This window comes from Miniopterus natalensis, chromosome 8 (assembly GCF_054644295.1).
Source record: "Miniopterus natalensis isolate mMinNat1 chromosome 8, mMinNat1.hap1, whole genome shotgun sequence".
Taxonomy (NCBI): Eukaryota; Metazoa; Chordata; class Mammalia; order Chiroptera; family Miniopteridae; genus Miniopterus; species Miniopterus natalensis.
Window position 1 is genome coordinate 43,270,451 of NC_142088.1, and position 17,766 is coordinate 43,288,216.

Sequence of the window (17,766 nt, forward strand, 5' to 3'; positions counted from 1 at the left end):
GCTGGCTTTGCTAGTTACTTACCAAGTACTGTATTTATTATTATTATTAATCATTATTATTGATTTTAGTATAGGATTCAGCAATTTCCATAGAAACTTACCCAGAACCTTCCACTGCCATGATAACTGGGGCGTCACCAGTCATATGCCCAGGGATCACATCATGCCACTTCTCTGAGCCCCTGTTTTCTGAACTATAAAATGAAGAATTGACAAAGATAATTTCTAAGATATCTTTCAGGAGAAATTTGATTCAGCTATAATCCCTACCCTCCTAGAGCACCCATCAGTTATTGGTGGTGAGAATATTTTCTGATTATTCTGGTCACAACCAGAAATTCTAGGAAAAACTTAGACTGAGCAATTGAGTTTCTCACTTAAGGGCTGCAGGACCAGGGTAGCAAGGCCTAGTTGGTGAAATCCAAAGTCTACCCACAGTTAATGTCCTCACAGGATTTTTTTTTTTTTTGCTAAGAGAATGATGCTAAACAAACTGCTATTTTTCCTCTCTGGTAAAGAAGATTGTTTCTGTTTGTCTCTTAGCATAATTATCACATATTCATCAGTAGATTCATGATGTTTTTATCTCATAAGGTATAATCATGAGTCAGATAATAGTCCGTTTTTAATTGTGCTATTTTCATTCTGACGTATCTAAAAGGCATAATATTCACGTTTAGTGTATTGAGACCACAGTTTGGAACATGGACTCAGCCAATCATTGGGCATTATTAGGAGTCTGATTGCTAATCTAGTGAAGCCTCAATATACATGTAACGCATAATTTATCTCATTCACATTCCCTGGGTCTTTTTGATTTGGAAAATGTGCCAAGTGTTCCAAGCACAGCAATTTGGATGGGAAAAAGCATGAACTATGGAGTCAGCCAGCTCTGGATTTATAGTGGGTCTTTGCTTTAAACACTCTGTGTGCATTTGGGCAAATGGATTGTCCTTGATGAGTCTTAGTTTCCTTTTCTGTTACATGGGGCAAGAAAATCTACTCACCAAGTTGTTTTAAGAATCCCAATTTAAGGAAATCCTCACAAGTTAAATTAGGTTAAGTAACACATTTGGCACCTGGTAAATAGCAAGAGTTTAATGCGTGTTTGTTTTCTCCTTAAATGAACTTACCATTACAAGAATGGCACTGATGTGTGCTCACACTACAGCTAGTCTAAGAACAGAGGGACCCATTGATTGGGTTGCAAGTATAAAGAAAATACAAAGAACTCATGGGGCAGAATTTTGTAAAAAAATCCTTTATGGACAGACATGTTCAATCTTGCACTGGACAGTTATGTGGATTTAACATTAGCCAAATATTCTCTTCCCTTTTTTTTTTTAACACTGAGAAGATGGGTAATACCCGGAAGCAAAGAAAAAAGCCATTGCACCGGAATCTGAAATACAGACATTTCCTTATCTAGTATTAACCACTAGCTACATGAACTGGGACAAAAGACGTGATGTTTTGGGCTGTAGTTTTCCATCTATATAATACGAGTTAAACTGGCTAATCTACAATCTACCTTCCATGATTATTATAATAGGTGACCTTAGGGAGCAATGGACACTGTGTCATCATAGTTTGGGTTTTGCAGAGGATTTGGATAGTGCTTTTAAAAAGCAAACTGAAATATATTTTTAAATTCCTGAATTTTAAAACTCTATAAAGTAAAACTGAGTTATTCTATGCTGGAGAATGACTGTGGTGACTTCTGAACCCACTTTTACTTGTATTAAGAACCATGAAGGCTCTAAAAACTTCTGTCTAAGAAACAGTAAATCTCATTAATCTGGAACCCTTCCTCTGACTTTGAAATTTATGATAGTTAGAATGGGTTACGTTTGCTTTACAAAAAAGGATCTGTTAATGGAGTAGTATACGGTGTTTTCAGGAGATTTATTTGGCATATAGCAGACACTCAATAAATATTTATTGGCTAAATGGTTACCTTTGAGCAATAAATAAGGATTTATCGTACAGCTCTATAATGTATGCTTTTTCCTGAACTCTCACAGTTCCCTCCTTTAGTCTGAATTAGGAAGGTTTTGTTGTACCTAAAACCCCCTTCACTGTAGGGCAATGTCAGAATAGGTGGCTCTTCTCTCCATTTTCTTATTGAAACAGCTTGGTCCCAAATCCATTACTGGAGCATATGTCTGTAAGTTCAGAATATAGGTACTTATGAGTAGAGTTTACTACTTACTATAGGCTAAGAAAACCCATTCAGAATTTTCATAGTTTTTTGAAGGAATATTTTCAGCTGCTGGTGATTTAAAGGCAATAACCTCAGCCTCAGATGGGTGAAAACTTTTTTCTCTCCTAAGCCAATTCCAGTCAGTGCCTTGATAGCTAGTTGCTTTTTTAATGATGCTATTATTTGTGTGTGTGGGTGTGTGGGTGTATATTTTTTACAATTATAAAACTAATAACAGGCCATGTACCTGAGTGGCAACATCATCTTTAGTTCCTCTATTATTGAGGAAAGATAGAGGTCATAATACTTTAAGTTTTGTCCCAGATAAACATTCTCAGATTCTCAAGTATCCTTCCTTCCTTCCTTCTTTCCTTCCTTCCTTCCTTCCTTCCTTCCTTCCTTCCTTCCTTCCTTCCTTCCTTCCTTCCTTCCTTCCTCTCTTCCTTCCTGTATTTTCTTTACCTTATTACATAAAGGATTTTAGGCATTTCATCATATTTTTTTATCTATGTCAAAGGAAAGCCAATACAATTGCCCAGATCAGGCAAAGAAACAAGACAAAAATTCTGTAAATCTTAACCATTGATTTTCATTCCCAGGCTTCCTTCCCCATGGGAATTAAAAGTACACATACTCAAAGTTAACTTTGGCTTAATTACTAGTATGTTTAAACTGAAATAATTTTTAACTCAATGTTTAAGAGAAATTTCTAAAAGAAATTTTTTTTTTTTTGCTATTGTTTGTAATAACGAAGCCATTTTCTTGCTTACTGTCCTGCAAAGACTTTTTCACTTCCTGATAAAGAAGAACAAAGGTCACAGATCAATGGTGTGTGCCTGCTTTTTGTAGCAATGGGTTGTGCATCCCTTTGCACTCAATTTCTGCAGGTAAGACATCTTATTTTTAAATAAGTGATTTAGCTATTTCTCGCTTTTTCATGCTAACATATCACTAAATACTCTTTCATGTTTTAGGGATATGCTTTTGCTAAGTCCGGAGAACTCCTCACAAAAAGGCTACGTAAATTTGGTTTTAGAGCAATATTAGGGCAAGACATTGGCTGGTTTGATGACCTCAGAAATAGCCCTGGAGCACTGACGACCAGGCTTGCTACAGATGCTTCCCAAGTTCAAGGGGTAAGCTATGGGCCCCGGGGGGGGGGGGGGGGGTATGAGCTAGGGCTGGAGTCACTGGAGGAGATTTTCTTTCCTTTGTAGCCTTCAGACAATCAGCTATGTATTTCCTATGAAATACGACCTCGCAGGATTCAGATACCCCAGAACCACATTTCCCCACATTTCCAATGCTGAGGAACAGCATCTAAAAAGCACAGTGTCTCCTAGGCAGCGCCCCGAATCAGTGTTATGGCACGAGCTGAAATGTGTCGGGGTTTTGGATTTCCTCTGTGTCTTGCAGTTGAGAAGGACTTTTCTGAGACTCCTTTCTCAGAACATTTTTAGGCTCAGAGGCTCAGATTTCATAAGACTTAAGAGTGCCCCATAGGGTGGAAGCAAAGAATGTGAGGGAAGAAGCCTCCCTAGCACATCTATCATTATTTTTTTTATTCTCAAAGTGTAACCATTGGATTATATTCAAGGTATAATCATTTTGAAAGGTTTAACATGCACTGTCTTACTGCTTAGAGAAAATCTGTACCAATTTCACTCCCATCATCTGAGAATTCTAGTGTCTCATTCACCTTACTCTTGAACTTTAGGTTAAAGTAAATAAACCACAATCTTATCTCTTTTTGTGTCCTTCAGTCTTCAAGGGGCTTTTAAAGGTTTTTCACTCTTACTAAAATTCAGAGAGTAGCATCTAATCGTCTCACAGAATTTTTATTTATTCTTAAAAAAAAAGATTTCTAAGAGTTTTTCCTAATACAATCAGGTAGGTAAACCCTCTGACCAAAATTTATGTATAGTAAATGCTCTCCTACTGTGTGACAGACAATGTGCAATCAAGGATATTTTTTGTATTGACCAAATAGTTAATCAAATCCCCTGAAACCACTTTAATATCTGCCAATAGGGAAATAGTTGAACAAATTTTAATACAACCATACTAAAAAATATTGGGCAGCTAATTTTCAAAGTGAGATATATAATGATCTGGAAGAGTGGTTATGTTTCACTAAGTGGAAAAAATCAAAGTATAAAGTAATATGTAGAGTATGATCCCATTTTTTGTGAAATATATACATATACAGTATTTTAGGCTGTATTACTTTTTAAACTTTTTAATGTATCAGTTGAATAAAATGTAAAAGAAAACAACATCCCAAAGAAAAACTGCACAGCTGGTTTTCAAATACTCTATAATGCCTATAGTTCTTTCCAACCAGAAATTCTTGTTTAAAAAATTGTGGTAAAATATACATAACATGAAGTTTACTGTTTTAATAATTTTTAAGTGTACAATTTTGTGGCAGTGAGCAAGTCACATTGTTATGCAATTATCGCCACTATCTTTATCCAGAACTTTTCATCACCCTAAACAGAAACGCTGCACACATTAATAACTTCCCATTGCTCCCTCCCCGCCTTCTGATAGCCACCATTCTACTCTGTCTCTGTAAATTCTAGAAGTCTCATATAAGTGGAATCATACAAAATTTGTCTTTTTGTGACTGGCCTGTTTTACTTAATGTCTTCAAGGTTTCTTTCATCTCATGGAATGTGTCAGAATTTCATTTCTTTTTTAAGGATGAATAATACACCACTGCATGTATAAACCAAAGTTTATTTGTCCATTTCTCCACAGATGGGCACTTGGGTTGCTTTTACCTTTTGGCTATTGTGGATAATGATGCTATGAATATAGGTATACAAATAAGGAATTCTTAATTTAGATTTTATTCCTGTCTTCAAGGGAGTTTGTACCCACACATGGGAATTCTTTAGATCACAGAGTTCACATTCTATTTGAGTCTTCAACACAGTATGAAGATGCAGAGGATTCTTGAATTGCTGTCTTAGCACCTATGGCTACCTAATAGCTTACCTTTGGTTGTTTTACATTCCTTGTCTTAAATAATGCTAAAGTCTCTTCAGTTTCGATCAGCAGTCCTGTAGTTGCACCCACCCACATGTTTTCTACACAGAAAGCACCAACCTTTGGCCATATTTGCACAGCTGCAAGTGAAATGAAGACTTGGAGCTATCAAATACTTTTGATTAGTATAATAATAATTACCACAGTGGTCCAATCTCCATCTATATTGAGATTGAATCTATTTTGTCTATCTGTGTTGACTAAGCAGCTATGTATTAAGTCAGCATGTAACTTTGTACCAATGAGCAGACTAACTTCGGTGAGAATCAAAGTGGTGTCTTTAAGAGTCTTGTATGAATTTCAAAACTGTAATTATAGGGCAAGTATCAATCTTCACTGAATAATAACTACTATTATCACAAGCTCAATGCCTGTGTATTTTCAAGCAAACCAAATGCAGCCCATGCTTAGAGCTGAATTAATCTCACACTGCCTACTCTAGCTCTGACACCCATGAAATGAGATCAGTCAATAGATGAGCTGCCAAGAAGCTGAGAATAAAATGGACTTTTATTAATCCAGCCTTCAAATGCATTAGGGGAGCCCATTATTTAAAAGAACCTACCTTTTTAAACACAGAACTACCATATAACCCAGTAATTCCACTCCTGGATATATATCCAAAAGAATTGGAAGCAGGGACACAAACAAATATTTGTACACCAATATTCATAGCAGAATCATTATGGCTAAATGGTAAAAACACTCAAGTGTTTATCAACAGACGAATGGGTAAACAAAGTCTGCTCTATACCTACAATGGAATATTATTCAGCTTTAAAAGGAATGATTCAGCAATTCCGCTTCTGGGTATTTATTCAAAGAAAATAAAAACACTAATTTGAAAAGATATATGCACCCCTTAATTACAGCATTATTTACAATAGCCAAGTTTTGGAAGCAACCTAAATGTCCATCAACAGATGAATAGATAAAAAAAGATATAATGCATATATACAATGGAATACTACTCAGCCATAACAAAGCATGAAATACTCCCATTTGCAACAACATGGATGGACCTAGAAAGTATTATGCTAGGTGAAATAAGTCAGACAAAGACAAATATCATATAATTTCACTTACATGCGGGGTCTAAAAGACAAAACCAATGAACAAACAAAACAAAACATGAACAGACTCACAGATACAGAAAACAAACTGATGGTTGCCAGAGGGGAAAGAGGTGGGGGGATGGGTGAAATAGGTGATAGGAATTAAGAGGTACAAACTTCCAGTTATAAAATAAATGTCACAGGGATATAATGTACAGCATAGGGAATATAGTCAATAATATTGTAATGACTTTGCATGATGACAGGCAGATGCTTACTAGACTTATCATGGTGATTATTTATTTCTTAAGATATTTAAGTGTTAAATCACTATGTTGTACACCTGAAACTAATATAATATTATATATTAACTGTACTTTAATTTAAAAAAAGAAATAAAATTCTGATACAAGCTACAACACAAATAGACCTTGAAAGCATTATGCTTAGTAAAATAAGCTAGACACAGAAAGATATCGTCTGATTTTACTTACATGTGGTATGGTACTTAGAAAAGGCAAATTAATAAAGACAGAACATATACTAGAGACTATCAGGGGCTTGGGAGAGGGGGGAATGGGGACTATTATTTAAGGGGACAGGATTTTTGTTGGGGATGATGAAAAGGTTTGAGGTATAGATGATGGGGATGGTTACACAACACTGTGAATGTGTTTAATGCCATTCAATTGTATACTCATGAATGGCTAACATAATAAACATTATGTAGCATATATTTTATCATAACAATTTTTTAAGAACTATCCTTTTGGAATAAAATAGCCTTTTCACATAATGGTATTTGATAAAAGAGACTGCAGGTCTGAGGCTGTTTGATTGCTTTTGGTCTGCAGGCTGCCGGCTCTCAGATCGGGATGATAGTCAATTCCTTCACTAACATCGTTGTGGCCATGATCATTGCCTTCTTCTGTAGCTGGAAGCTCAGTCTGGTCATAGTGTGTTTCCTCCCTTTCTTGGCTCTATCGGGAGCTGTGCAGACCAAAATGCTGACAGGATTTGCCTCTCAAGACAAGCAGGCCCTGGAGACTGCAGGACAGGTAATTTTACCAACTCAGTTTTTAGGCTGATTCTGGCTGAATGGCTGTCATGAAACTGTTAAGAATGGGTGTGTAGTATACAGAGACTTTGGAAGCTGTTCACCTACAAACTTTCATGGTTAGCAAACTCCCACCAGCCCTTTTCATAAGTGCCTCTGCCCAAAGGCTGTGACAAGAAAGTTCTGACACAGAGTTTGAGTAGGTGTGAGAAAATAGTGGGCGTGTTCAATGGGTTACAATTCACTTTCCCCTCAAAGAGCTACTTTTTCTGCATCCCAATCTGGTGTATTCTCATTTGCAAGACCAGATAGTTCAGCTTTCTGTCTGTTCCATTTTTTCAGCTTAATGGTTTCCCCAGGTCATGCTGCCCACATGGAGGGGAGTTTTACACACACTTCTAATTTTCCACTTTAGTGTCTGTTAGACTTGTGACAAATGTCTTTCCTAAGCAGAACCATGAGGTACAGCTTAGATTTTAAATACACTTATGTTTTAGTTATGTACCTTTAAAAGTATGTTCTAATTAATATCTGGTTATTAGGGGCAAATGAAGGAATGGAGACACTGACATTTATTAGGTATAAGAAATCTCGCACATACACATATACACACCCTCACTCTTTTAGCAAATTGACTATAATCTAGGTCTTATCTCTTTTAAGAGAGAGAATGTGAACACTTCCCAGGCAGGCAGAAACCAAAAGGATTTCATATGCCAGTGATGGAAAGCCGCCCACCTTTGTGTCTTTTTGGGACAGGACCCTAATTCAGAAACTGATTATTTGCCCCAGAGTATGGACTGAAACAAAGTCAGAGTATAGACTAAAAGATAAACTTTATACTTAATTTTAATTCATCTTAAGTAATATTTGGTTAGATTAATTTTTAAGAAAATCAAGCTAGTATGTTAAATTTATATTATTAAATAAATGTTTGTCTCAGAAGCCATCTAAAGATGCTATTTTAGACATTTTAAATTAACTAATGAAACTAAAAAGCTTTCAAGGATAAACACATGTATCTCCCCTCTCCCCCTTCCCCAACAAGTGGAGGCGAAAAACAGTGCTAGTATGAAGTAGAACTTCATTCAACTGATAGGCTGTCTCACGGTGCAGTTGCGTTGATCTCCAGCAACTTAGTTGTGTTCTCAGATGATGCCTTTGTCTCCAATTTGTACCACATTCTGCCATTTGTACTAGATCTAATCCATATAGCAGCTGAAACGCCACGAAAATAGTTATTTTTTCTCTTTTATTCCTAAGACTCTTTCATTCTTCAGGTTGCAAGTGAAGCCCTCAGCAATATCCGCACTATTGCTGGAATTGGAAAGGAGAGGCAGTTTATTGAAGCATTTGAGAGGGAGCTGGTGAAGCCATTCAAGACAGCCATTCGAAAAGCAAATGTTTATGGATTCTGCTTTGGTTTTTCCCAGTGCATTGTGTTTGTTGCTAATTCTGCTTCCTACAGATATGGAGGTTACTTAATCTACAATGAGGGGCTCCATTTCAGCTATGTGTTCAGGTGAGGACTCTAGGCCAAAGCCATAAAAGATCAACAGTCTGGGAGGAATAGCCTGATTCTGCTGCTTAACAAATTATCCCAAACTTGGTGTCTTAAACAGCTGGGATATATTATTTCTCAAGATTCTGTGAATTCTCAGGGTAGTTCTTCTGGACTAGGCCAACTCAGTCAGGCTTCTGAGTGGGCTTCTGTCTCCACATAGTCGCTCTAGTAGGTGAGCTCGTTTTCTTCACATTGTGGTCTCAGATTCCCAAGTGCAACAAAGAGAGGAAGCCCCTATGTGCAAGCACTTTTCAAGTCTCCGCATGCATCATATTTTCTAATACCTCTTTGGCAAAGAAAGTCATACAACCAAGCCCAGGTTTAAAGACTAGAGAAATGGAACCCACTCTTTGATGAGAGGATCTGACATGTTTCTCCTTTATTCTTACACTATCACACTCACAACACTTTGGACACCTGATGTCCTACAGTTCAACTTCATTCTGATACCATGTGCCTGGAGATAGCCTCAAAGCCCACAGGTGAAGGACATAGTCCTACAAGGCTGCCCACCTCAGACTCTGCACCCTTCCCTGGAGGTGAAATGTGGGTTAAGAGACTGAAGTTTCCACCCTTGAATCAAATGATTGCTTCCCCTGGCATCCAGCCCTCATCCTTAGGTTACCTAGGGGCTTTCCAAAGTTATTTCACTAATGTAGCAAAAGACACCTTGATTGCTCTCCAGAAACAGGAAATTCCAAGGGTTTAGATGCTCTGTGTCAGGAACTGAGCAAAACAAAGTATGTTTCTCATTATAAATCACAATATTACAGAGCAGTGAAAAAGTCATATTGCAAAGGGGTGCATACATAGTAATAGGATGAATTAACCGTTTTCATAATCTACCTTATTGACTAATGCTGAGAAAACCTAGAGGCCTTGACTAGCATGGTTCAGAGAACTACCTTATGTGAACTCTACTTCTTACAAAAAGGGCATGTTTCCAGCTGACTCTAGGTGTAGGCAGAAAAATGCAGTTCAGGGGAATTATATTCCTTTCTTATAGCTGGAGCCCACTCTTCTAATAAGATTAGCTTTGAGTCCAGTTTCTCACATTTCCAGAGGTGAGAAACTAGGGGTGTTGGGGCACCAAGGGACATGTATATGGGTGTAGTGTGGTGGGGAGGGGAGACCATAAGTGGGGTAAGGGGAAATGGTCTGAGAAAGTCTTGAAAGGTATTAAAGAAAGTGGTCCCAATAGAAATCTGTTCTTTTGGGTTCATTCTCAAGTCATGAGTTCTGTCTTCTTGCCTTTGATTTTCAATATAGAAGAGGGTTTTTTTTCTCCTGCCCCATTCACACTGACCCCAATCAGGAAAGTCTCTTTTCTAAAATTTTACACATTTAGAGCTACTAACTTAAATCTGATATCACAAACTATTGACTTATTTAGTTTATGTAAGATTTTGGAAGAATTATTTGCCAAAGTGTAAAAACTTGGAGACTGCAGAAAGTTCCTAATTTCTGGCTTCTCTTTAAAAATGGAAAGATCACCTTCCATCATTTCTCATTTTATTCCAGTTGCTTTTCATTGCTTTATGCTTCGGACTGAGCCCTGGAGATGTTTGGGTTTGCAAGTCTGGCCTAAAACAATTCCTGCTCATGAACTGAGCCATGAAACACACAAAGACACTGCCCCTACCACTATCCAGGCAGGCTCTCTGTGCTTGGCAGTGCGGGTGGACAGCTTTGCAGGGTGCCCCTCGCATCATAGTGTGTATAGCAGCAGAGCTATCTCTCATCATGTTTGTCTTTCATTTATTCATTCACTCATTTGCTCATTAATTACACACATGTTGAATATAGTTAGAGGCTGGGCCAAGTAGAAGGATACAGGCAATTCTATCTTATGCTGTCTGAAGCATGAATTACATGCATGCTTGGTACAGATTGATGCATTTATCACCAATCATTCCCTTTTATGCATTTATGATAGATTCAAAAAATATTAGCAATGTAAAAAATCAGCCCAATCTGGTGATTTTTTATGCCCCCTTTATTTTTTTTTTAAGAAGTCTTTTCTCAAACACATTTTTAAAAAGAGGCTATTGTAGTTGAAGCAGGGTTTGGAGGTCTGAGCCTCCCTTGTTTAATCATCCCCTCACCTTTTTTTTCATAGAACACAATTTGAAAACTGCTAATCTCTCCAACTCCACGTTGCCAAACAAGTCTACAGTGACTCGCCCAAGGTTGCTCAGTCCTTTGCTAACAGAACCAGGACTAGGCTCCAAATTCCTATGTCTCCGCCACCACACCAACCACACCACACTTCTCTCTACATGGTGTCTGTTCAATTGCAGGGTGATCTCTTCAGTTATTCTGAGTGGGACAGCTCTTGGAAAAGCCTACTCTTACACCCCGAGTTATGCCAAAGCTAAGATATCAGCTGCACGCTTTTTTCAACTGCTGGACCGACAACCCCCAATCAATGTATACAGTGGGGCAGGTGAAAAGTGGGTAAGTACTGAGGTGGGGTACGAAGGCAGTTGGGAGGGTTGTGCTTGTGTGTGCACATGTAGTACAGCCATTGGGGCTGACCATACAACCCCGCCACTTAGCTTCTAAGTTCCTGCAGTACATGGGTTCATCCAGATGCACTCAGAATGGTCAGACAGATTTATAGATGTAAAGAAATTAAGTAAATTAGCGTTAAAATCATCCATAAAGCAGGCATTTGAAGAAGACAACAATATCCAGTGAATGCTAAATTCTGTGTACTATAAAACACACCTAGCTCCAGAATAATGAAGCTACCCAAACACCATGTTTTCTACTGATGTTCTGGTATGGAATGTAGAAAAACCAGTTCTTCTTGTCCAGTAATATTGATGTAATTCATGTTTACCTGGGTTCAAGTTTTAGCTCATGCCTATGGACTGCCAGAAAATTAATCTGATCTTAGCAAAATCTCTCTTCTTCTGATTGATAGTCTCCACAGGTGTTTTCTAATCTTCCCTGCCTATTTTTTAGTATCCTAATATGATCAGGAGAGCGGAACAAATCTAAACCCTAGTAAAGCTAAATTAAATTCAGAAATCTTTTTAAATTGGTCAAATGACCTGTTTCTCCTTTAGCCCAATGAAAGTAAAGTCTCTGTGTGGTCTGTTAAATAGCTATCCATTTCTAGGATCCACAATTCAGATAATAAAATGGAAGGTATTCACATTTGCAGTTCAGGGCTTAAGTAACTTTCTAAGTGGTTTCACGTGTAATGCTATTATTTTAAATCTTTGGGGGAACAGAGCTCTAAGGGTTGGAGAGTTCCTGGCTTCTGTGATGTAATCGTGTATTCTAGCCATTCTCTTCCGTTTGAACTTCTTCCAGAATGGCAAGCCATGGATGACAATGAAATCCCCGTAAGTTAGGATGGAAAAAAGCACTCAGATATTTAGAATTTCACTGCCCAAGGCTTCCTCTGTTCTACCCCTGCTGGAATAGGGAATTCATTAAGTCGCTGTCTTTATACTTTGCACTTCAGCAGCATGGTGTTGAGGGTCTCTTAAGCAGGGATTTAAAACTCAGATTTAGGTGCATTTTTCATATTCTAGATTCTAGTAGGCGTATATATAATTCCAATCTTCCCTTCCACAGGACAACTTCCAGGGGCAGATTGACTTTATTGACTGTAAATTTACGTATCCTTCTCGACCTGATGTGCAAGTTCTTAATGGTCTCTCCGTGTCGGTTAGTCCAGGGCAAACGCTGGCATTTGTTGGAAGCAGCGGATGTGGCAAAAGCACCAGTGTTCAGCTGTTGGAACGTTTCTATGATCCTGACCAAGGGAAGGTGGTAAGCAATGCAAATGCTTCAGAGAATTTTGCTTTCTGCAGGAGCTCTCCAGCCCCTGAACATGGTCTTCAAGGTTGTGCCTTGCCAGACACACCGTAAAGTGCTAGCCTTGGACACTCACCCCCGTGGATAGTTTCCAGTACCAGTCATTTGCTGGTTGACCTGATTCTACCTCGCAATTTCTAATATCAGATTCTTCCCAGTTCCAGATGGCCTGCTGACCAGTTAGGCAAAGAAAACTGGGCACACTGCAAAGCTGGAGATGAGCATATTTAGCAGAAGCATTCACTTACCCGTAAATGGAGCAGAAAGTACAGACTAATCAGGAGACTAATGACTGGGAACGGAAAAAGTGGGGGTGATAAGGGACACAGTGATATATGAGCAAGAAAGGGGATTTAGTATGAAAAAATTGGAGACAATCCTGGTTTGAGAAGCTTAAGTCTAAATAGTATGAGGAACTCAAATGGTAGTCATGTGCCATAAAGCTTTCATGAGAATATTTGAAAAATTGGCAGATTGCTTTGTTGTTTATTTCCCACAGCAGCATTTTTTCCCTTTTTTTCTTTTCTTTCCAAATAATATATGCAGAGGAGTACAAAATAAAGTAACAATATTTGTAATGAAAAGCAAACTTTTATTCTGCCCTTTCTACCACTCCATTTCTCTGCTCAAAGGCAACTGTTTTTAACCCCTGATGTTTTCAGATTTCCCAGAGATTACCTCAACACCTCTAAACATTATGCTTATGCTGCTGTTTCATGATTTAACACATTTAAATTCTGTTGACTTACTTTCAAGAGATGAAAATTTAGCTTACCCTCACCACTTTTTCCTTTTACCCACCTCCTCCCAACATAGATATATAAAAAAGTTCCTTTATTTGTAAATTTAACTAATACACTTCTGTGTTGTTGTTTTCTACCACCTATAGATAACATCTCTTGAATTCTCCATTTCTAAGATGAAAATCTACCTTTATTTTCATCTCTTCTTCCTTTTACCTTTTACCTATCAACTCCTAATAACTACTCTTTTATATGATCAAAAATACAAAACACTAACATTCTGTTTATAACGTTTATTATCTTTCATGCTTTCACTCTAGGCTGATTCTAAAAGTCAAAAATCAATGAACAACTTTTATTATGATTACATAAATAAATAGTATTCATCGCTTAGTCAAGTAGTAAGGCCCATTAGCATTACATGTTCTTTCTTATTTTTCTGAAAGGCTTTCATTTCCTTGTATTCTCTGCCTTGAAAAAATCTTTATGTTCTTCCAGGGTTTCTATCTTGCTGCTTACTCTGAGGGACCTGCTTCTTTCCCTCATTTCTGCCACAGCCTGAGCTTATCACAACCGGTACCTGTGGAATAATTGTCATTCTGTGAGTTTCTTGCAGTATTTCCTTAGATTTTATTTCCTACTCCCTGTATCTTCCTCTTTCTTGCCTTTCACTCTCATTTTGTTGGAGTACATCCATACTAGTTTTCTAAGATATGATTCATAGGCATGGGTCTGAAAATGCTTTATTCTGCTCTACACTTGTTTCATCTTAATATTTAGAAAAAGGCCTTTTTTATTTCCCCAAATAGTTTATTCTTCATTGCAATGAGGACAGATAACATGCTGAGAAAAACACATACATTAAATATATTTCTCTGAAAGTACTCAGTGAATGTTCAGGTCACAGGTAGAAAGCAATGCCCATGAAGAGATCAATATGATTCCTTGCTTTTTGTGGACACAATGTATTTGTTATCATTGTAAAATATTTCCATAAACATTTTAAGGTATAAAAATACCACCTTTTATGCAATTTTGAAAAATCCCCTTTGCTCTTAAGGAAGCTACCAAATGCATGCATTTAACCTTTTCAACATTTAATTGGATACCTATGATGTACAGCACTGCACTAGGCCCTGAGGGAGATCCTAAGGAGCATGAGGCAGGTCTCTGTCTTCTAGGAGTTTACAATACCAGCACATGTACCACAATTAGCAGACAGCTCCAGTATTTAATTAAGTATTAAATTGTGCTTTGCACACTGTGAGTACTATGGAAAATGAGTAGAGGAAAATGAGAGGGTTAAGTGTTGAGAAATGCCTTATGTTTTTTTCTAATAGTGTTTGTTTTTCCCATTGCTCAGATATTATCTACAATATAATATGCTCTCACCATTTACCACAGTCTTTTTCTGAAATCATAAGGCCAAATACTTTACAGTAGTATGTTAGGCATACTGTATCTTTAACTATTCTAGGGCTTTCAAGGGAACCAGCTCAAATGGTAATATTTGAGTTCCTATACTATTTTTAGGCGGTGAGTTCCTAAAAAAAAAAAAAAGATTATATTTTCTTCCTATAGCAGACAAAATACTGCTTAGCATGGTGCCTTTGTGGCAGAGAATTCAATATATGTTTGTTGATCGACTGAGTAAATGAATAAATGTACTCCTTTCTTACTTGGGTCTCTTATCTCAGTTATGCATAGGCTAGTAGTGTCAGTAAGATCATGGAAACAGGCTTCATTCTTATGTCATCCGTTTTATAACCTATGGAGTTTCAAAATTGAGCAGTTCTGCACACTTGTAGAGGATGTCCTGCACCAAAATATAAGGGGAAATTTTTAAAAATACTGAATAGTGTCTTGAATACCTTTCCCATTGGTACCACCTGTAGAGCTAGAGTTTGGAAGCAAACAAATGAAACCATAGTCTGATCATAACTTTGACACCGTTCTGACAGACACCACCTCCAAGGGTCAAAGGCAACATCATTTATTTCCAAGAGTCCTGGGATTGTTGTCCCTTAAACAAAGCAGATGTTCTACGTAACACTAACTCTAGAATATAAACTTTCCTCATGGCTGGAATTCTAAAAGTTAATGCCCTGGCTGTCACCTCTGTTGTCAGATAATAGATGGGCATGACAGCAAAAAGGTAAATGTCCAGTTTCTCCGCTCGAAGATTGGAATTGTTTCCCAGGAGCCGGTGTTGTTTGCCTGTAGCATAACGGACAATATCAAGTATGGGGACAACACCAAAGACATTCCCATGGAAAAAGTCATACAAGCTGCAAAGCAGGCTCAGCTGCATGACTTTGTCATGTCACTCCCGGAGGTGAGTACCAAGTCCGAGTGACTCCTTTGGGAGATGGTGATGGGAGAGATAGAATAACCAAAGAGGATTATGATTTGGGCTCAAGGAGAAGATCAAAGGCAACATAATTTATTTCCCCGTGCCTGGGGTTCATCACAGTCTGTTAAGCAAAATAAATGTCCTTCATCAACATACTCTTTAGTTTTGGAAAGTATCATATTATCAGGTGCAAAGGATACTGTAGAACTCGTTGTACATAAAGCAATGTACTCATTGTACATTGAGCACCAGCTTAGCATAGTGAAAAATGTCCTGAGATTTAAAGCAGACAGTGCTTTGAATCCAAGCTCTGCCACTCACTAGCTGTGCAACTTTGGGATGATTACTTATCTTGTCTGAGACTCAGTCATCTGCGAAATGCAAAAAACAACATTAAAATTAAAGAATATACATAATAGCCGAACAAGAGAGCTGCTGCTGCTGTTATTATTGTCGTCATGATGGTTTCATTACTTGGCAGCAGGGCCACGTGTGAACTTAGTATGATATTGACTCTGAATTTTTCCATCTACCAACAGTCTCTCTTGGTGATTGATCACAAAGAAAATTAAGCCATGGAAACTGAATTTTAAGAGTCAAATGTTACATTTAACATTTTCCACTCCTTTCTTTTAAATACCACTGGGAAGTTGCTTTTCTTTGTAAGTGATTATGTTTATAAATGTTGGAGTGTTTGTGCTGGGCTTTTTCTTTGTTCTTTTCACAAAGGCTTTTGTGCCTGAAGTTCTTGACCTCATTCTCACTTGGGTAGCCTGATGTGGAAATTGCTACTTGCTGTATCCTAAATGAAAAGCAAAGCTTGTGTGTCCACTTGGAAGATTCATCTAGTCCACAAATCTTTGTTGAGCACCTGCTCATTTTGTGGGAGACACTGGCTTAGAGTTGATTTATTGCGTCTTTCTCATACAGACTTACCTGTAATACCTTTCACTGAGCACTTTTTCTCAGCAGTTAAAGTAAGACAAAGTAGGTTATTATGAGTCTCACTTGGCTTGGGTGAGCATTTTGTCCAGAGACAAGGGACAAAAGGAGGCCGACCTGCTGTGGAAGGTGGCAGGGTACTGGTCAAGGGCAAAGGCTCAGAAGATAGACACACCTGGATTTAGATTTCGCTGTCACTGCTTTTTATTTGTCCTCATACAATTTCTTACCTGTGTGTGCCTAAGTTTTTGTAATCTGTAAAATAGAGAGAAAATGGTTTTTGTGAATATAAAATGATGATCTGGCTAGAATAGTTTTCAGAATACCTGATGCATAGTAAATATTCCATGAATGTTAACTATTTTTTATGTAGTCATGCCAGGTATCTAGCTAGGAATTTTCCTTTATAATTTCATCTAAAACTCACAACCAACATGTGAACTAGCTATTAATATCTGCATCTTTCAGACTAGTTTGTACCTCAAAGAAATTTAAATAATTTTCTCATGGTCACAGAGCTAGTGAGCAGCAGAATAGAGATTCACACCTAGGCTTATATTCTAGAATGATGCCTCCTCAACAGGGGACTGGTCTAGAAGATCTCTCATGGGCCTTTCCATTCCTAGGATTATTCTGTCCTAGAAAGATCTTCCACAGAGGAGTTTGGAAACCAAGGAATCTTGAATCAGGGAAGAATCTCACACACAGGGAGAAAGAGATAAAAAATACAAAGCTTAAGAGAAGGGTAGCTAAAGTCCCCTTGTTTCCCAACAAAAAGGTCACAAACTAAGATTTCTTAGATTTCTAAATGGATTCGACATCCTATATAGAAGGACCCATTCACTAGCCTCAATTTCAAAAAACAACAAATTGTTTCAGTTCCCAGAGGGGTCATTGATGGGGGCTCCATACAGCCTGGGAGCAATGGCTGCCACTGGTTTTCAAACCTATCGTCCTTTTT

General features: G+C 37.8%; 1 protein-coding gene across 1 annotated transcript in view; it reads left to right on the forward strand.

The window, feature by feature from the left end:
* Positions 1-17,766, forward strand: part of ABCB11 (ATP binding cassette subfamily B member 11) — a 68,316-nt gene that overhangs the window by 49,018 nt on the left and 1,532 nt on the right. The window contains exons 19-25 of the mRNA XM_016195703.2: positions 2,986-3,090; positions 3,178-3,339; positions 7,167-7,370; positions 8,650-8,891; positions 11,234-11,390; positions 12,525-12,722; positions 15,639-15,845. Coding sequence (XP_016051189.2) covers positions 2,986-3,090; positions 3,178-3,339; positions 7,167-7,370; positions 8,650-8,891; positions 11,234-11,390; positions 12,525-12,722; positions 15,639-15,845 — 1,275 coding nt within the window. The remainder of the gene's footprint in view (positions 1-2,985; positions 3,091-3,177; positions 3,340-7,166; positions 7,371-8,649; positions 8,892-11,233; positions 11,391-12,524; positions 12,723-15,638; positions 15,846-17,766) is intronic.